This window comes from Diuraphis noxia, unplaced genomic scaffold, assembly GCF_037042655.1.
Source record: "Diuraphis noxia isolate RWA-SAM2 unplaced genomic scaffold, SU_Dnox_SAM2 contig0002, whole genome shotgun sequence".
Taxonomy (NCBI): Eukaryota; Metazoa; Arthropoda; class Insecta; order Hemiptera; family Aphididae; genus Diuraphis; species Diuraphis noxia.
This window is the reverse complement of record NW_028301712.1, coordinates 20,826,853-20,849,551: the sequence shown is the minus strand read 5'-3', so window position 1 is coordinate 20,849,551 and position 22,699 is coordinate 20,826,853. Positions and strand designations below refer to the sequence as shown.

General features: G+C 27.5%; 2 protein-coding genes across 3 annotated transcripts; both read right to left on the bottom strand.

The window, feature by feature from the left end:
- Positions 1 to 14: 14 nt before the first annotated feature.
- LOC107162276 (meckelin) lies at positions 15 to 18,325 on the bottom strand. 2 transcript variants are annotated; one of them, XM_089218607.1, is made up of 16 exons: positions 18,157 to 18,325; positions 17,932 to 18,087; positions 11,474 to 11,772; positions 11,146 to 11,379; positions 8,138 to 8,443; positions 6,451 to 6,575; positions 6,209 to 6,374; positions 5,850 to 6,134; positions 4,662 to 4,895; positions 4,132 to 4,263; positions 1,296 to 1,429; positions 997 to 1,177; positions 795 to 917; positions 630 to 732; positions 409 to 551; positions 15 to 236 (listed from the first exon to the last, which is right to left on the bottom strand). In XM_089218607.1, exons 1-16 carry the CDS (start codon positions 18,323 to 18,325, stop codon positions 156 to 158), a joined length of 2,871 nt encoding a protein of 956 aa, XP_089074733.1. In that variant the 3' UTR covers positions 15 to 155. The 2 variants fall into 2 exon arrangements, with proteins under 2 accessions (XP_089074733.1, XP_089074734.1); XM_089218608.1 differs by lacking the exon at positions 17,932 to 18,087.
- Positions 18,326 to 18,793: 468 nt separating this feature from the next.
- On the bottom strand, positions 18,794 to 20,760 carry LOC107168533 (uncharacterized). The gene is made up of 4 exons (XM_089218616.1): positions 20,512 to 20,760; positions 20,329 to 20,411; positions 19,664 to 19,794; positions 18,794 to 18,898 (listed from the first exon to the last, which is right to left on the bottom strand). The coding sequence occupies exons 1-4, from the start codon at positions 20,522 to 20,524 to the stop codon at positions 18,811 to 18,813; spliced, it is 315 nt and encodes a 104-aa protein (XP_089074742.1). The 5' UTR covers positions 20,525 to 20,760; the 3' UTR covers positions 18,794 to 18,810.
- Between the last annotated feature and the right edge of the window lie 1,939 nt (positions 20,761 to 22,699).

The following is a 22,699-nucleotide window of genomic DNA, read 5'->3' as shown; positions in this document are numbered from 1 at the left end:
GTGGACCAATTTCTTTATCCAATACCCAATTTATATCCATCCCTCAAGTACAAAAATTTATAAATTTTATATAAAATTGGATATTAAAAAAAAATACATATTATCCATTTTTAGATGAAATAATATTTATAAAATATATTTATTTCACATTGTTTTTATATTAAAAACCTCTCATCAATTAAGGTTTTCTTGGCCAAATTCCTTTTGCCAAATGTTGTTCTGATAACGCTCATTGCCTGTACATGAACACATAATCCGATTAAGTATTAACATTTATATAAGAAAAATTAAATTTATGAAATTAGTACTTAAATATATATATGTATATAATATAATAAAACTATTATAATTTACAACTACCTATATTTATGCAAATTTTTTTTAAACATAATTCCTGTGATTACAAACCTTGTTTAAAAATCCTGTAATAATTCCAGCGAGCACAATATTTTCAGTAAGTACGAAAAAAAATGATAGCATCATCAAGTCAAATATTACTAAAGTACACTCTTTTCCGTAAAAAATCACTTGATCAAACGAATGCCCGTCATCTATAAAATAATTATTACACAATATTATATAATTTATAGTATAAATATTGAAATAACAATTTTATAGTTGGTTCTCGCCTATGAAAAATACTCCTTTGTCCAAAGGGTCTGAGTATTCAATCCCTAATAGCTTCTCGACGAAAGTCTTTTCACGAATTTCATAATCCAAATCTTTCAAAGCCTAAAATAAATTATATTAAGTCAAACTTATTTTTAGTTGATATACTAAAACTGTTAACACACGTGATCCAAGAAAGCTGCTAAGAATTTATTCATATTATTGTATGCCTGTCCTATTTTTACCATATCAGTTTTATCTACTTGTTTAATCCTAAACGACGAGCCTGAGATCTGTTTGGATTGGATCTAAAAAAAAAGGTTCAAAAAATAAAATCGAATACACTTCATATTTAGGTAGTAAGTGATATTATGTGATAGTATTTACATTATTCAAAGGTGCCATAACTCGTCGATAGTAAGTCTTCAAAGATGAAGGAACAGTCATTTCAAACGTCTGATTCTCCGTACCTGGCATCAAACCTCTGTGTCTTACCATATTGTCTTCTTCTCTTCTCAATTGACCAATCAAACTCTCCATGTCAGTATCCGAAAATCCATGGGCAGATCTATGTACAAATCATGATTAAATAATTTGTTACTGTTTAATCAGCCATTCACAATGATCGTATGATCATCGTATAATATTATAATAGTATAATATTTAACGTTGTGCAACTTATTTACCTGCCGTGTATGTAATAACCAAAAAACTCAGCAGACAAAATGAACACGCTAATATTGGCCAACGAACATATATCGACAAACTGCTGTATACAATTCTTTATGTACCTCTCGTATATTGCTACTGTTGTTATCCACTGTACAGAGAAAATGTAAATTTTTAATTATAAAAAATAAAATATTAATATTTTTAGTACCTACAAGCTAATCATTTTTAACCATTTATTTTCCTAAACTACATTTTACATTAAATTAACAAAACAACGCGTGTGATCTAGCTGGTATTATACGTTGAAGATTAATTTAAATTGATGGGCTTCAATATTAAAAATTAAATAAAAATCCTAAAAATCTTATAAATGTTTACTGTATATTTTAATAAAATGTATTATTACTAAAATGTTGTCATAATCAGTAACCAACGCATAATCTACCATTTCACTTTAATATGTATAATTTCCTTTTATAGAGAATTGCACCATATTAATTAAAAATTGGTTATTGTGAATAATAATTTATTGTTTGAAACAATTAATTGCGTGTAAAATATTCAAAGTGGTCTGTAGCTCTGTAGATCTGATTGTGTTTCGTGATTTACAATATTATTCTTACTAGATATGTAAGTATAGTATAGTATGTGCAATTTTATATCATTACTTTAGTCTGTAGAGTTAGTATTTCTGTACATTAGCATGATATTTTTCCCTTTAACCCAAATACATTGGTTGTCAGTTATGTCCACGATTTGGCTCATACTGAATAGAATAATTTATGTTGCATATTTTTGGTTTTCAAATATTTATTTAAAAATTGTGAAACGTCATATTTGACGTAAATATATTACATATTATTTTATTTATATAGAGATAATTTTGTAAATGAATCTTTTTCCTTCAATAAAAAATAAATATAAATTTATATTTATAAGCTGACATTTTCAGTTATATCAAATAAAAGATTACATTTTATCATATAGGCTTGTAAACGCATGTTTGCTAATACCTATACCTAGCTGTTTATTACAACATTTAAAATTTTGTGTATGACATTTAATGGAACATTAATATAAACAATTTTTATAATAATAAAAGGACATAAGCTCTTAAATAAAACTTACAGTATAATAAATAATTATTCACACAAAAAAAAACAATAGGCTTGGTGATAATATTACAAATGAAACTAAAAGAGCCTAGAGAGGCCAGTTGTGGTTCAGTGGTTGACCTCAGTCACTAACTACGTGTACTGAGGTCACGCATAGGACGATGCCGCTATAGTTCCCAAATTCGTAACCACTTTGGTTTTTAGCAACGAACCTTCCCTCACACACATGTGTTCCTCAACCAACCGTAACTCCCCTACAAAATGCTAATTGCCGATGCTTGAGATCAATAAAAAAAAATCCCTAACAGAGAAACAAAAATAAAAATAAAATATTTATGCTCTGCGTTTTAAAAAAAAAAATATTGTTTGAGTTTTTGATATTTGGCGATATAAAATCAAAAATGGAAAAGAGTGTATTAAATTCAAAATTAAGGGGTTAATATGACAATTTGTTGAAGGAATTTCAAAACTGATTGCAAAATACTTAATTATCTAGATTATTTTCGATTAATTTTTATGTAAAAACAGTGTGATAGAATTACAACATTTTTTTACACTTTTAAATGCATATTTTACAATTTTATACAGTGAAACCTGTATATAACGGACAGTTGCGGGACCAAAATAAATGTCCGTTATAGACAGGTGTCCGTTGTAGACAGGTTTCAATGTTTTAAAAATTACAATTTGTACGTACAATACATTTGTATTGTTTTTTATTTTATAATATGTATTAGGTATAATCTGTATCAATATGTATTATGTATTATGTATTATATATTATACACATACATTATAAATTTAATACTCTGACGGCGAACCGATAGAAACTGAATAAAAACGTTTGATACTCATGGTTATCATTTATACGTACATATTGCAATTTATATCTGGATATTTCTGTTAAATTGTATTAACCTAAATTGTTGTACAAATTTAAACTTTATAAATGCAATAGGTACTCGCAATTAGCGTTATCGTAATCGGCGATAATGTAATTGGTCGTAATCCGTGTTTTCACTTAATGTCCTAATTGCGTTTCTTATCAACGTAGTATGTATGTATTTTTGTCCGTTATGAAATTGTCGAGTAAAATGTTAGTGTCCGTGTCCGTAATAGAAGGACTCCGTTATAGACAGGTCGAAATACATTGGAATGCCTATCTTTTTAAGTAGCTCTACCGATCAAAAACTCAAAATATGCAATTATAAGATTCTATGCATTTTTATTAAAATATGAAACAAATATTCAAAATGAAAACTGTTCTGTGACTTTTAACCAATGTATATTTGGATCGGAGGAGAAAAATATGCTAATACATAGAAATTCTAGCTTTTCATTTATTATATAATACATAAGTTATAAGAATAATATTCAAAATTACGAAACGAAAAATCGATTGAAATAATAATTTGAAATAGACAAAAAAATTCAAATATTGTGTAGAAGATAGAACACGCAGATTTTGAAAAATAAATTTATTAAAATTGGTAAAGAAAAATACTAAATTTCACATTTACCTACGTTCTTCAACTTTAACAAGAAAATAATAGATTATTATTTAGTTTGTACCATTTTTGTGTTAGAGTCATCATTAAATTACGATGAAAATTTTGACTACAATCTCAAATAACAATATGATATACATAGATGAGTATGCTTTATGGCGTTAACTTCAATGCAAACAATAAATCACAAAAATAAATAAAATGCATAACCATGAAATTGTTCTTACCTGAACAATGTACACAAAACTGAACACGATAACAAGCATACCAAATCCTAAAATTTGACTAGTTGGTCTGTACGGAACTTTGGTTAAATGTACTTCAGGCTCAGCAACAGCCCAGTTTTCCAAACCATAAATCTAAAACAATAATTTAAAATAAAAATATTTTTTCTAGTAATATAAATTTATTTATAATACGTAGTTTTTGTTTAATATTGTTTACGATAAACTATAATATTATTTTTGGTATCTAATTACTTTAATATTATTATGATGATATCGTGAACTTCATAGGCTATAATTTTAAAACTAAGTCCAAAAACCAAATTCTGACTTTATTATCGTTTTCGATATAGGTACCTGGTCACAAAAAAGTAACAAAATACTCTAATGCACCAAGCAATTCGGCTTTTATACAACTGATAATTCAGTTAACTCAATTTGTAAAACAAATAACTCATGCGAATAACTACCTAACATTTAACTTATAATATTTTACGTTGTTAAAAAATTCCAAATAATTAATATGTGCATACTTTTAAGAGAAGTATAGTAAACAAGAGTTGCAAGTGCAAACTAATTTTTCTTTTCGTCTGTATTTCAGCCCATTCGTTTGCTACAAAATAGCTTCTCCAAATGCTGACAGTTTGCTTTTGGGTAGGCATTATACCATTTTGTTTCTGATTTGGTGAAATTCTTGGTTTTTCCCAATCCACTAAAAATATATCAATGGTTGCTTGTTTCCATATTAATCGTACAATTTCTACAATCTACAAAATACATTAACATTAATAATATATTTATATTTTATATAGGTTGTTGATATGTAAATCTTACTCAATATTGTATATCTCTATTTTACTACTCTATTAGTATGCCATAAGGTATCTTACAAAAATCTCATGTCTGCCTATGACTATACTTATATATTGATATATTTTACTATAATAAAGAGCAACTTTTAAATAAAATATGAATTCTGTTGAACTTTACTTTTATATAAATATGAGTACGAATGCATTAACAACATAATATACGATATACTTATTATATACGAATCACTTCTCAAAACCATTTTGTATACCTAACACATGTTGAATATGAAAGAGCTCAATAATATTCAAGGGAATTTTATACTTACAGAATTAAGCAAAAGGTCGTACCTCAAGAATAGTAAATATTTAAAAAGATATATATGAGCTTATATAATTATTTAGTATAGTTTAAGTTAAAATTATACAATATGTTAAAAAGTCACTTTAAATACACCAATTAAATTTTGGTACTAAACTCAACGAAGTAAGTAGGTACCATAATGAACCTACGCTTAGATGATGACGAGCTGCCCAACTAAACGTCCAACAGTTATTTAAATTATTTAATGAACTTTGTAGGTATATTATAACTTATAACTGTAATATAATGCAAATGTTTACCTAGATACCAAGACTGCCTAACTTTAACTGAAAATAATGAAGTCAAGTAGGAAATCGCACTGCTATACCTATACTTATAGTGTTGAGCGTACTTATATCATCATTAAGTAAGTCACAAACGTTACATTCAAGTTTATTTTTACTTTTGACTCTCACTCCTCCTGAATAATAAATAAAACTAGTTGTCACTCATATCAGAAAATATATTGAAACCAAGGATTTTTACCTATTCAAAAAGCGATGACAAAAAAAAAACACAAATCATTGTAAAATCGATGATATACTCACTTTTAATAGGAATGCAATAATTACATAACGATTAACAACAGTTTCCAAATCTTGAGACGGTAAAAGAATGTAAACAACACTCTGCGCTTTATAAAATAACAACGTATGAACAGCTAATAGTAGACAAACCACAAATATCATATTTGCAAAATGTGAACAACAAGTAATTGTAAATTGTCCAATTGTCCACAAGTCAATTGCCATTCTTCCACATCGTTTTGATTCACTCCACGTGTGTATACAGCTCCAGATGAACACACAACCACTAAGAATACCCAAACTCATCTGAAAGTAAGCAATTTAAAGGTAAGCTATCAGCTATCTGAAAACTCTGACAGAATATTATATAACAGCATTACGTCAACATAATGCAGTATGTCGTTTTCCATAAAAAATTCTACTGTGAACGTCACTGGGCACAGCTCATTCAATGATATATTCTCATCAGTTATTTGACCGTAATCTAAAATCATAAATGGTGGATAGATGTTTCCTTCATTTTCAATTTCACGTTGAGCTTGTACTCTGCAATTTATTAGGAATATAAAATCACGATTTAAAACGTGTAATTAATGTCTATAATTATTTTAATGTCACTTACACGAGTTTAACGGTTTTCAAGTATTGTATGACCGTTGGCAATCCTCGGGTCTTAGTAGAAATTCCACTAAACTGATCTATCAGAAACATGCGTCTCGTTAACAACCATTGTGATGTATCTCTACCCTAAAATTTAATCATTTATTACCTAATAAACATATTTAATATTTATTTTATATAGGTACATGTATCATATTCATACGTCATACTCATAACAGAATTTTTTGTTACCTTTAAGAATTCAAGGATTTCTTTGTTCTGTTTTAGGGACTAGGGAGAAAGGTAAAAACATAAATATCTATGAAAATTGTATCCACGTGATGAAGTAGTTTTAAATAATTATATTTTGAACTATAAATTGTAAATTGAATGGGATGAATACACATAATACTCCATAAAAATTTTAAATTGTCAATGGACGCACCCTTCACTCAAGCCTCCAAACCTTGTAAAAAATCTCAAATTTACTCATTGTTTTATTATATTACAGATTGTAAATACATTTATTTATAATAAAAAATTAAATTAAAATAAATTAAAAATATGTATATTTTTTTTTTAATTCGCTTTTTATTATAAAATAATTATTGCAAAAATTTAAAATATATTGTTATACATTAATTATTATGACGTTCCTAGATCATGACGTGTGCGTTATAGTATTATATTTCAGCCATTGAAATAACGTTTTCTGTAGACTTCCCGATGATTTAGGTAAACTAAATCACGAATAAAATTAATTCAATCATATTAAATAAAATCCTATCTGTAGATTGTATAATCTACTCATACAATTAAATAATTAATTGTACATTTTAATATTTATATATATATATATATTTTTTTAGAACAAATAAGAATATATACAATATGTAATAAAGTTTAAACACTAGGTAATATGGGGGGGGGATACAAGTATAGTGGACTGAGTGGTCTAAAAAGTGTGGGGTCTAATGACCACACCTCATAAATTCTAGGCTTTGAGGAGGTCTCTGGACTAATCACGCTTTAGATGGTGAGGTGGATTAAATTAATGTTATTATTTTTTATTTTATTTATTAACTATTAATTCATATTTATATCATATTATTATGTTATATTAACTGAACATTTAATTTAAGAAACTATATGTGCTTATATATAAATCATAACTATTAAACTCATTTGGGGTTTTTTTTTTTTAACTAATTACATTATACTGGAACTATAATTATAATAATAATATTTATACAATTAAGTCAAAAATATGATAATGTTCAACAAATGTATTGTATATTTAATATACTATGTTCTTAAATTAATGGGCTACTCATAATTTTTATTTTATAAAATATGCAATATATTTTACTATACTACAGAGTTGGGCAATTAGGCTATCTAATATACAATTATTATACAGTATACTATAAGAAAGATATAATTATAATTTATATTGTTCTCCAATTCTTTATATATTTTAATTAAACAATAATGAATAACACAATTATCCAACGCGTTTTATTATGTCAGATTTAATTGTTTTTAAGGGCATAACTTAATAATATATTTATTTTTTATGTATATTTTTTCATTATTTTGTCAACGTTAATTGAATGACATCATAGTTATTCAATTTTTGAAGAGTATTTAAAGTTAGGTATTGGGTACTAAAAATTGTTAACTATTTTAATTGTTCAATATAAACTCACCTTATTAGGATAAGTTGTTCCCACTTTAATGTTTCGTACCAACAACGGTATTGCGTACATGTTCTTTTTACTGTCATCGTATTGTAAGTAAAAGTCGTAAAATATGGGCTCTTTAGACCCTTGTTCGATCAATTGTTTCGCTGGTATATTGCATGAGTGAAAGTATCGAGCACCAAAACGAAATGCCGACTCGATGCCGTTCCACAATCCAGGACACACTTGAAGCTCGACGGGACTCAATTCAGATAATTTAATTAGCGATCCGTTCAAGTTGTATCTGGCCGCAACTAGATGCAATTTGCTTTTCTAAAATTAAACCAGTTATTAATACCACTAAGTATGCACTTAAATTGGTATATTTGAATCACCTAAAAAGTTGGTTGGGAGGGTAGTTAGATAGGGAAAAATATTTTATAGTAAAGTTAATACCTACTAAGTATTAATATAGAAAGAATTACCATTAAAAGTCATTATTTATAATAACATATAGGTAATGAATCCTCAAGTTAAATAGATATAATAACCTTGAGTGTTAATCAAACTAAAAATACCTAATACTTTTTACCTATTATTAATCATTTAATAATTGCAAAATAGATTTGTGAATTTGTAAATATTCTTTTAAAATATTATATGTCAAAAGCAATTTAAATAGGGGTAGGGAACTTCTCAAGGTGCTTAATTTTGTATAATAATATTAATAATATACAGCATAAATATATATATAAACTCGAATCTATTAAAAACCTATGAGAAGGCAATTCAATTTCAAAATAATGAAACATTTTTTTAAATCAATCTGTTAATATTACGTGCGCTAACTTTTTCACAGACATCCATAGTGCGATTTCCTCGTAATAGTGTAAAGACTACTGCAGAATAAGATATATTATTATGAAATATAATTGGCTTATGAGTATATAGAGAAAGGATTAATTATGGTGCTAAATGGTGTTTAATCGTATAAAATAAATATTAATAAAATATGTAAAAAAAAAATTACTATTGTTTTACAAAATATTATATCATGTCTTTTGTCGAAAATGATTAGTATTATTCATAAATTATTGTATGTTAATTATTATATGTATAGTACTAAATATAGCTATAATATTTTAGCTGTAAGTTGAATTTGTTGCATTGAATTAATGAATGTCTATAATACCTACGAATGAAGCAACTCAATTTTTCTTCTTTGATGGCACTTTCAAAATATGATAAAATCATGAAAACTATGAGAAAAACCTATTTACCTATCAATGTGTTCCACACTAAATTAACAGTCAAGGAGGCTTCACTCCTCCAGTTAAAAATCACCCAAAACAACAATGAATTTGCTTTTCTCTTCTTTATTAGTTATTTTTTAAAACACATAATGGGCATCGCCCGTTCCAGCCAAAAACGAAAAAGGTATGATTCCCGTTTCCGCCAAAATTTATTTTTGTGAAAAGACGTTTCCGTCAATTTGGGAACCATGTACAAATATTATATATTCTTATCATATAAAAATATTTTTATCATTATAAATTATAATAATACAAGTAGATAATAATAATACATTATATTTAACTATTTCAAATTATAATACAAGTATAGGTCAAATATAGTCTCAATAGAATTTTGAAAAAACATATCGTTGTTTTTAAATAATTAAAAATGCCACAAAAATTATTAACTAATTCCATTTTGAAAATCGTATTAACTGTTGTTAAACTGATGACAGACAGGACAGATACTGAATTAGAATATAAGAATTTAACATTAGTCAGATAATTATTGTGTGCAAATTATAAATAAACTATGATACAGTAATACAGTATAATATACTTCCTTCCGTTATCGACGATTATCAACAATTATCGAAGATTATCGCTGTATATATTGCTGTACCTATTTGCAATTTCACAATTATTTTCAAATGTCATTGCTATTACACGTACGTGAAGTTGGCGAGTTGGCCCACCCACTTTAGAGTAGCGACTTAAAATCTTCACCAATATTTTGCGAGTTATTTGCGAGAATTTGCGAGTTCACTTTTAGAATTTGTGAGTTAGCCGTTTATGATCAGCAAGCAAAATAAAAATGGGTGGGCCAACTTCACGCACGTTGCTATTGCCTACATTTTACATTACTATTTTATTTTATATATACCACAACATATATATTGCTTAAAAATTAAGACCATTGGTTTCCAAACATTTTTATTACGGAAAATGTTTTTTGGCGGAAACGGGAATCGTACCTTTTTCGTTTTTGGCGGAAAAGGGCTATGGTGGAAACGGCCAATATTATTTTAGCGGAAACGGGTAACTCTCCACATAATAATCAACTATATTGGATAATAAAATTTCATATCACTATATTTTATAGTTATAAGGAATTTTAAATTTGCCAATTACATTTTTTTTTTTTGTTTGTTTGATTGTTACAAAGTAAAAGTATTATGGCTATAATATTTTGCATCAGAAAACTGGGAATTCACTAATTTACATTCCTTTTCAAAAAAAAAAAAAATAGGAGAACACATTAAAAAAGAGAGTATAAGGAAGTGATCTCTGTCCCCTAACGTTCCTCTTCCCCAATTCAAACATTGCCTATCCCCCTCTGGTAAGGTCTTAGTAATTCTAATAAAATTATTATGTAGATACATTGTAGGATTCGAAGGTATGTAATTTTTCTATTATTAAATAGCTAGATTTACAATAATTGTTTTTATATCACCACATGATGGATGAACTGTTTGCGGGGCAATACTCGCCACTTTTTTTTAGTGTTGAAAAATTTAGAGTTAATGTTTAAGCTATTTTTTTCGTGGTAATTGATTAGGTGGGTAAAGTGAGTGGGCATTATAGTTAGGATTGAACTATATTTTTTAAGACTTTAATTGAACACTTTGCCATTGCATATCATAAATCATTGAAAATACGATAAATACGTGAAAAGAAAGTATTTATTGGGATTCGTTGGTGATTGATGGGTACATCATAATGTAATTTACAAGTACATACGTGACTGCCAGGTCTTATGGTGTACTTGGACGTGATTTTTTTCCTGTTCAGCGCAATAGAAGCATCTCCTTCGCCGTAGTAAATCCAAGGCAATGGCAAGCGGTCAACATCCGACGACGTTGGTATGCGTCTGTAGTCTTTGAACACCCTACACGGGTTGACTTTCCGTTCGTCCTTGTACATTTGTACTGTGCAAAGGTTGCCAAGAGACTCGCACGACATCCTGTGTTTCATCTACAAATCACGTATATAAGCTTCAATTATATTGAATGTTGCTGTTGCTTGTTATGCGTTAAGTCATATATGAAATTAATATAATTTTTTATACTTTGACACATTTATACAAAAGTGCCCTCAAATGCTTTTTCAAATATTTGGATTCCACTTCCACACCAACAATATCGTATTCGACGATGTGCGTCTCTCTTTCGTCGGGCCATAAAGTCAGATTTTGGCTGAACACGCACAGGGTTCCGTCCAAAAGCCACTCGTGGGAAGTCTGTGGACATGTGCAATTCGCCACTTGACAAGGTAAACACTTTGTTCGATCTGACGATGGGAATGTCCCGGGTGAACAGCGGATACACGATTTTCTTACCAATGGCAAACCGTTAGGTTCAGTTTCCACTGTATATTGTTAAAAAAAATTTAAAAATTAAAACTTAGTTTTAGACAAAACGTATAGGTAACCTAACCTAACCTACCTATATTTATTTCACTTTATAATATCACAATTTTTACTAACTTATGACTCAAATGTTATGAGTTAAATATTAATACTAACTTACTATAGAACGGTATGAATATGATCATGGTAGGTACAATGTAGTACAAGCTGGTAGTTTATGTATTTAACTTAATCAGAACTTAAACTTCAGACACTCATAAATTGCCGTTTTAAATTCTGAGCGGAGCGATGAATGTATTGATTTTACCATGATGTGAGTTTTTTTTTTTTCGTGTGTCTGTCATCACGTTTTGGGGCAGTAAAAGTGCTTCTATTTTTGACTTCAGTACCTCGTTCGATCAGAAAGTAAATTAGTTGGTACTTTGGGGGGTCAGAAGTGAATAATTATTTTCTAAATAATCGAGAAAAACAAACTAAAAACTAAGGGAAAAACCGGAAATTTTACGCACACTCATTTTTCGACAAAATGAAATTTGGTTTTTGATATAATTTTAAAACAAATGAACATAGATACATGCAATTTTCACCGAATGTTTATATAAGTACATTCTATCCACCATGCAATTTTCAAAAATTTTCGACTTAAGTTGAACTATTCATAGGCATTTGAAATTTTTGATCATTATTAGTTTTTTTTTAAATTAATATTGATAAAAAATTTTTTTTAGGCAGAAAAGCTTGAAAATTTAATACAAGGCTCTTAACATATTGTTACAATAGCAGTTGAAAAATAAAATAAATTCATAGTCACAATTCTTTTTTATAAGCATTCAAAATACGTAAAAATCACGAAAATTCACAAATTATTTTAAGCTAGAATTCCTTTTATATCTAAGATTTGAAAATTTAATGCAAGATTCCTTACAAGTTTTTCAATCTTTATCACAAATAAAAAGTCCACCGGAAATTCAAATTAAATTTTTATGAGCATTTGAAATTTAAATTTTTACAACGTTGGATTTTCACTGGATTTCACATTTAGTGATTTTCTTATTTTGTTGTATCTCTAAAAGTCTAAAACAAATGACCGCAGATACTTGAAATTTTCACTGAATGTTTATATAGGCATTTTCTATATTTGATAAAATTTTCAAAATATTTAGATTTGTTTACTGACAGTTTAATTTTTCAACTTTTTTAGTTTTTTTTTTTCTATAAATATCGATAAAAATTTATTTATTCGGTAGAAAAGCTTGAAAATTTAATACAAGGCTTCTAACACATTTTAACAATAACATATGAAAAATAAAATAAATTCATGGTTTCCATAGATTATTAAAAATTTTCAAATCTTAGATTTAAAAAGAAAAATTTTTATGAATTTCTAGTTTGAAATAATTTGCGAATTTTCGTGATTTTTACATATGTTGTCAAAATTCAAACTTTGAATGTTTGTAAAAAAAAAAATTGTGACTACGCATTTAATTTATTTTTCAATTTTTATTGTAAAAATATTTATGAGCTTTGTATTAAATTTTCAAATCTTAGATATAAAAAGAAAATTTTTTATGAATTTCTAGCTTAAAATAATTTCTGTATTTTCGTGATTTTTACATAATATGTTGTCAAAACTCAAACTTTGAATGCTTAAAAAAAAATTGTGACTATGTATTCCTTTTATTTTGCAACTGCTATTGTAAAAATATGTTAGGAGCCTTGTATTAAATTTTCAAATCTTAGAATTAAAAAGGAAAACTTTTATGAATTTCTATCTAAGATAATTTGAACATTGCCGTAATTTTTACGTATTAAGTCAAAATTTGAACTTTAAATGCTTATAAAAAAAAATCGTGCCTACGAATTTTTAATATTTTTTAACTTCTATTGTTACAATGTGTTAGAAGCCTTGTATTAAATTTTCAATCTTTTCTACCGAACAAATAAATTTTTATCGATATTTATAGAAAAAAAACTAAAAAAGTTGAAAAATTAAAATGTCAATAAACAGCTCAAAACAAATCTAAATATTTTGAAAATTTTATCAAATATATAAAACGCCTATATAAACATTCAGTTAAAATTTCAAGTATCTGCGGTAATTTGTTTTAGAGTTACACCAAAGTAAGGAAATCGCTAAAAGTGAAAATCCAATGTTGTAAAAAATTTAAATTTCAAATGCTCATAAAAATTTAATTTGAATTTCCGGTGGACTTTTTATTTATGATAAAGATTGAAAAACTTGTAAGGAATCTTGTATTAAATTTTGAAATCTTAGATTTAAAAAGAAAATTTTTTATGAATTTCTAGCTTAAAATAATTTGTGAATTTTCGTGATTTTTACGTATTTTGTCAAAATTCAAACTTTGAATGCTTATAAAAAAAATTATGACCATGATATATTTATTTTATTTTTCAACTGCTATTATAAAAATATGTTAAGAGCCTTGTATTAAATTTTCAAGCTTTTCTACCGAACAAATAAATTTTTATCGATATTAATTTTAAAAAAACTAATAATGATCGAAAATTTGAAATGCCTATGAATAGTTCAACTTAAGTCGAAATTTTTTGAAAATTGCATAGTGGATAGAATATACTTATATAAACATTAGGTAAAAATTTCATTTATCTATGGTCATTTGTTTTAAAGTTACATCAAAAACCAAAATCGATTTTGTCGAAAAATGAGTGTGCGTAAAATTTCCCGTTTTTCCCTTAATTTTTAGTTTGTTTTTCTCAATTATTTAGAAAAGTATTAAAAATTTTTACTTTTGACCCCCCAAAGTACCAACTAGATTCACTTTCTGATCGAACGAGGTACTGAAGTCAAAAATCGAAGCATTTTTACTTCCCCAAAACGTGATGACAGACACAAATAAAAAAAAAAAGCACACATCATGGTAGAAACAATACATTCATCGCTCCGCTCAGAATCTAATACCTATTTTATTATTTATTATTAGGTAATCAATTTAGGTACCTATATGGCTATACAAGTACATGTAATTTACCATTAATTTACTCCCTACTCCTTTTCCGTAAACAATGTGATATATTTTGTGATATCATTTCCAGTGGTTCGTTATCTGCAGATATTTAACATAATATTTGAAAAAGGTCTTCCAAAGTGTTTTGTTTCCTTTTAGATGTTATTCCAATATCATTTTATTCTATTTTTGCAATATCGACACTTATTTCCTGTCGCATTTTATAGATTAACTTCCATATCGTTGTATGGTTATACCTTATACCCCACCACGTCATGCTCTCACATATTATTATATTGTTTGTTTGATGTTCTCCATTTTATGCCGATTCATGCACGTTACATAAATCTGGTGGATACAACACTTTTATACGGCGTAGTTTTATACACTCTCTCCCGAATCAACCTTTTTATACGTACTCGTGAGTCGTGACATATATTATGTACAATCAAAGTACTCCAGTAAATCATTAGTTTCTGATGGAACAACAGTTTTTAAATAGTTCATACCTTCATAAATTTTGTGTAATGGTAAAACAGCTAGTCCATCAAACATCCCGCAAAAATGACTAAAACCTATAGGTATTTAATCTACCTATATTTAAATTATTTTTCGGAATTTTTTCCGTTTATTCGGACTTTTTTCCCTAATACCGTAAAAATCATAATATGCACTTTGTGTATTACAAATTAATTTGAAGATTTCGCTAACATTCTTACTTTAAATGCTTATGAAAGAAATATTGAAACTTTGTATTTTCAATACCTATTTTTAATTGGTGTATCGTGAAGGTATTAAGGTATATGAACAACCTATATTTATATTAAAATGTTCCAATAGCTTAAAAATCATATTTCCTAACAAAACCCTCTCTAAAATTTTAAAATCTAATCAATTTTACTGTGCCGAAAGGTGCTAGAATATAAAATGATACTTATACAACTTTAAGTGAGAAAGATTGATGTTTAAATGTTGAAATAAATTCACCCAGTGTCTGGTGTTCCAAGAATGTTTAATTTAGGCTTGTTCAATGTTAAACATCTCAAAAAACAAAAAAGTTGACATTATTATTGTATGTGTAGGTATTGTACCTAGTGTTGTAGGTAGTAGGTACCTATAATACTATTTAGTATTTAGTATTTTTACATTATAAAAAAAAAGTATATAATATTATATTTTAAAGGTTAGTTGGCAATAATGGCGACTAGGTGTGGGGGGGCATCCCAAAATATGTATATTGTATAAATCATGAAAAATGTTTCCTTCGATAAGGAATAAAATTGACTAAGAATAAGTAAGCAGCAGCTGTTTCTCAAATTTGAGATATTTACCTGATTATCAAAAATGCTTAAATTGTTTTACCATTGATTATAAGGCTAATTTTGTATTTGAAAATCTATAGGTAGTTGAAAATTTGTACCTAAAAATTCCAACTAATTTCAAAATTATTTAAAAAAATAGAGATTCGTTCTCTCCAAGTAGATTAATAAGTAAAAAATATAAATACTACAGGGTTTTATAGGAAAAAATTGGTCCTAGTTGTGCTAATGGTTACTTTGGGAGTCATTATATGGCCAAGGATGATTGAGTTAAATGTGAATAGTAAATGAGTCACCGAGTTGGGTAAGATAAGCATTAGGTATTAAATTATGATGTACAAGTATTTAATAGGTGGTAAATTAAAACAAGTTATTTTTGATATTTTAAATAATACTTACTTTCATGTAATTCTAATATTTTTTGTCCATTATATTTTAATTGTGTAAGTGTCATTGAATCCTTAAGTTTGTTAACTTATCCCACTATTCCCATTTTCTCCTATTAAGTTAAATTTTGATCCCATAGTTAGTTAATTTTATGTAATAACGTATTTGACTAATACATAATTTAATTCATAGTACTAATCTACCTATACAGGGTGATTCTTTTATCAAACAACAATTATATGGTGTTTGTGTGTAAATACTACCTAACATACACCTATAACACACAAACACCACCCAAAACCACCTAAATTTGTGAGGCTGTATCTTGTAAACGGATTAACGAAAAATGATAATTCATTGAAAAAATAGACTTTTTAGTTTATAAAATTTTAAGTATAGGTTGTCATTAAAAAATCAAAAGTTGATAATGGTTTTCCTGATAAATATAAGGGTGAAAATATTTAAAAAATATATAGCTCTAGAACAAGATGGATCTACAATTTTGAAAAAAAAGTCAATAGTTTTTGAAATAATGAGTGTTGTTTAATAAATGAATCACCCTGTATATATTTTAATTTTTAGTTAATTATATTTTCAATTATGTATTATATCACCTCTAAAACCATTGTTTTTGTAAAAACTAAAATGCAAAATTTCAACCATTTGCTACAGAATATCAACATATAATTTTACATAACTGCACTTTTGAGCACTAAACTACTTAAAATGTTTTTGTATGCTATCTTAGATATAGAATTGAATATTAAAATATATACCTAATTTTCAATTTTTTCAGTATAAATCAACAAATTTATGAGACACTTTATAGTTTCAATCTACAGAGATTCAAGATAGTTTTTTTTTTTTTATGACCATACCTATGACCTACCACCCGTTAACCTTGGCTTAAGTGAAAACTTGTATTTTTCATACCACCAGGAGGTTATTATCCATTATTTTTAAGTTATTAATTTATTTTTTCTGGTTTGTTTATTATAATTTCATACGATCTATGTCAACTTTCATTTTCATTTTAAGATTAAGTCATTTAAGTACCATATTATTATTAATAACAATAAAATAAAATAGAACTGAATAAGTATCCTAATTCCATAGAGTATTTTAATATTTTAAACTTTTTAAGTTTATAACAATAATACAATTGGGTAAGAGTTTGATACTCTAGGTAGGTAGGTAGTTTGATACTCCAAACGAATCTATAAAAATCTGATTTTTTTTCTTAGCAGGACTTTATTGTGTAATTATTAAAATTAAGTAGTAGTTACTTTATCAACACTGATAGGCATGATTCATTCCAGTTTTCTAAATTCAATGAGATGCTCAAGAGAAGAGACCAAATGATGATTAAATTTATTTCAATCTAACTCATTCAAAATACACATTTTGTACTGATACTTTAGGCAAATTTAGATAATATGTATTTACCATAATCAATTTAACCTACATTCTATGTCTTTTAATCCACATGTAACGTTTGTCTTTTTTAAACAATGCAAATTATCCAATGTGGCAGTCAAGTTTGATGGACATGGTTCACAAGAAGAAAACTCTGAAATGTTATCAACAATTCTGCTATTTTTTTCACAAACACAACTCAACCCTTGATATACAACAAAAAATATTAAAAATATTGTCATATTTTATCATTAATATAATATCCATTACTTACGATCTAAGGAAGATTTCTGGTGATCGTTACATTGTTTACATGTCATTAAACTGGGAACAAAATACTCACGCTCAGAACAGTTTTCAGGTGTAATAAACGTAATAATTTCTAGGTTTGAAAAGCAGAATTTTACAAAACTTAAAATAGTAATCAAATAATATAACTCCATGATTAAATAGTAATTGAATTTTTTAATCTACAAAATAAATAATTGAATCATTAAATCATTAAATCGTTAAATAATACAATAAATCATAATTACAACACAATGTCAGAATATATCATTTAAATATGCTTTTACACATACCACAGTTTGTTATGATTCAATTACCATGGCAACATAATAGTAATAATGGGGTTAAAATTTATTTTTATCATACTGGTTATGACAGTGGTTGTAACAGTGATTTTAGGTTTCACATACCCTTTATAAAAAAAATGAAATGCTTTATCTGCCTTCTACAATTAGAAAAAAAATTAACATTTTCCTTAGTAAATAAACAACTTTTTATGTACACACAAAATTAATAATATTCAAATTTAAGTGCAAAAAGAAATAATTTAAGAGCATAAGGAGATGTGATTATTATTTATGTCTATTTAATTATTATCCTTATATTTTTTTTTTTTTTTTGAAGAAGAAAATATATTTGTTTATGTTTCTGAAATTGAGTCTTTGTCAACATGTTCCTTTTTATACTTCAATAAAAATGCAGCTAGAAAACCCAATGGATCAGGAGGTCTGAAAGTTTTAAGAGTAACAATTAGAAACAGTTAATTACATTGATAAATATTTTATTTACTAATTATACCATAACTGAATCATCAGTAAACATCATTGTTTGGCAATTTAATATTAATTTTATTATAGTTAATCAAATAAATAATCGTTTACAGGTACTCAGGTAACACTGTTCATTACTCTTAACAAGTCTACTATCTGTATTCTGTATGCCTACCGAGTATAGTGAAACTATGCTACTATATACTCTAGGGGCCAGGGGGGTATAGTGACCGGACAGATTAAGGTATAGGTTGTGAAGCGCACCGTTGCTGGTTCAAATCCCAGTCATGAACGGCATAGCTTTCCTTGCAGTTCACTCTGTTTGGAAACAGGCCTCCCCCCACCCGGGCATAGTAGAAAAACCTAAGGGTGCCCATTCGAAATTCTACAAAAAAAATCCACGAGTTCTAAAAGCCAACAGTTCTTTCCCCATAGTTCAGGAAGACACGGAAACTATACACTAACAATTGAGCCCACAAACAATTTTCTAACATATTTTCCAAAATTAATTCATAACTCAGCTGATGGTAAACAATCTAAAAATTCAAAATAACTAAATACCATTACAGTATCACTACAACAAATGTAATAAAATATGTAGATACTGGATATTATAGGGCATTAAAATGAAATAAATACTAGAAAAAAACATTAATATTAATGTAGTTAAGCAAGTCTAAATACCTATTATGTATTTTATAAATAATAGTAAATATTGCTTACCTTTCCTTGACTAACTCCTTCATGCCTACTAACAACGCTGGTACTACAGTTTGGTCTAAATATTGGCGCATGGGTGCATTATGCTTGGGATTTTTCAGCCTTTTAGCGTTGTTCTCGGAGGAAGTTACTTTCTTTATAAACAAAAGATAAACATTAAGATTTATTTAATTATTTAATTTTTATTTATTTATTAATATTCTTACCAGGCACCCACGTATGCTATCACCATCTCTTTGTCCAATTAACACATAATATACCAAAATCCATGTCCAACAGTTCCAATTTGGTATTGTAAATTTAAATATTAGTGTATTTATGTATTATAAAACTCAAATATAAGAATACATCTGCTTATTTCAATTTTTAAACAATTAATAGAATTTTCAAGTATTAATATTGTATATACTCATAACTCACTTAAAATTAAAATACTGTAAAACACAGATTATAATCTCATATTTTTTAATTTAATCTGTTATCAATTCACTTTAATATTGAAGCTAACAATGCAAATTAAACTGAAACTGCTGGCCATACATTTTTATATATTATGCGATAGTAGAGTAAAGACAACATATGCGGGTGACAAATTCTTAATAATAAACTTTAAATACAATTTTTATTATTATCATTATAATTATTATTTTAAATTAATGCATCAATACCTGAGATTCTGAAACACTTGATTCTGGTGGGGCATCAACAGTCGGTGCCACTGGAGTAGTAGCCACTTGCCCGTTAGTCGTTTCTATAGGCAAAATAACGAGAAACAAATTATGTCAACAAATACATAAATACAACAAGATATGTTTAAGGGTTCAATTTAATTGTGAAAAAAATGTGCTCACCAGACGTTGACATATCTAAAATACTGAAGATCTATACAATTTAAGACTATATTTCGGAATACTTCAATTACCGTCGGCTAACAAATGTTCCAAACTAAATGAAATCATGAAATTAAAAAGTAAAACTTCAGTAGTTTAGTGCCTTGACAGTCTATTCTACCATTAGTCTTATAGCTAAATGCCAAATGATAAAATATAAATACTAAATACAATACTTGAACGACAGAACCTGGAAACTTTATTATTATATATAATATATATATTTTTGTAGTTTGTGTATAGTGTTTGTACACATTATTATTGATAATAACAGCGCAACGTTGCCACTATTTAAGTCATCACTCATTCATATAAGCAGCAGCTGGCTCTTATCGGCTTAAAATACTGATAAGAAGTAAAAATATTTTATTCAAGAATTAATGATATTTTATATTTATACTTTATAGTTAAATAGTTTATACTCTTTATAGCACGTAATAAGAATTGTCGTGAAATGTGTTATACTATTATGTAATTTAACTGCATAATAATGTATACTAACTACTATTTAAGTATGTAAATATACAAAAATGTATACTCGTAATGGTAGACATAATTTAAGATGTATATATAATATATGATATATCTTAATTCGTATTCGTAGACCAAGCCACTAACACATGGAAAAAATTCACAAAACCAAAACAATATTTATTGTTAAACCAAGGTGAATATAATTATATCCACTTTGTGTTAAACATTCAAGCTTCCAATTATGTGAACAACATTGTCGATGTGGCATGTGGAAGTGTGCAACTACTAAACGCAATTTAATATGTAGCTAGAAGCTAGAAAATGAAAATGAATATAAATATTGTTTATTTCAACCACGGAATATTATTTATAAATTTTAGTCCATGATTTTAACCATTATCGTGATTACTAATAATAATCTAATCAATCCTTTGCTATTCGTTGAAAAAACGAATTCTCAAATTTACTACTAAGCAGGCGTTCTTTAGGTTAGTGGTACCTAGTAATAAATATATTAGCTTCAACAGTTTTCAACACAAGTAACCGACATTCCACACTGTGAAAACTTCAATATTGCTACCTTCGCTGTCGATGCAGCTATTATTTCAATAATTATTAGTGCCGACCGAACCACAAATCTGACAGTTTGACGCACTCCAAATTAAATTACTCTGAGCTCCAAACACACACCTTAATGAACTCCAAAACCGTTTCAACCAGTGGCAAATCAAAATAAATCCGAAAAAATCAACGCAGACAACTTCACTCTAAGTCAAAATTCCCCCCCCCTCCATGACTGACTCTTAATAACCATATGATTTCCTCAAAGCTTCTCAAATGAAATCTTCCACTCAATATCAAACTCTTAAATCTTAATCTACAAACAAATTATCCACCCATAGGTGACCTACAGAATTCAGCTATGGGCATAAGTGTGCGCATGGGGTAACCGCTGCATAGTCTGCAGCTTCACTTGAAGAGCCCGTGTTTATCATACCAAAGCATTTTTGATCAGAGGTGCCAGGTTTTGGAAACGTCATGGGGGGCTCACTACCAAAATCAATATTTTCTCTCTGTTATCAATATCAAAAAATCTTTCTTAATTATTTTATTATGAATAAAATGTGTAAATACCTACTTTAAGGGCGTTATACAATTTAAGAACCGTGGAGGGCTGAGCTCCACCTTATCAAGCTCATGTGGGGCAGCAGCCGCCGAGCCCTCTTATACACGGCGTTCCTTTTTTTTGTTAATATCTTATACAGTATTTAAAAAAATGTTTTTAGTTTTTAATTTTCTCGCGACCAGCAACATAATCCAAAAAATAGATGTAAAAACTTTATAAAAAGACATTAAGTATAATATAACATGCCTAAATAATCTTTAAAAAATATAATTCAAATTTTAAACTACTTATTTCTTCTAATGTATGACGAGATGTTTCTGTTTTCAAGTTATCATTGAGATCGTTATGGTAAAACGGAATACATTTATTTAATTATTTTCCAGACAACTAAGAATATTATCATGATTAATAAATAATCCTTTCACAGATTCAAAATAACAACATCACCAAATTTGACTCAAACTTTTAAGACGAGTAGTTTTTGATTATCATTTGAACTCAAATTCGTCGTTAAAATAGTCCATCTTCGAGGTGAAGATGAAAAAAAAT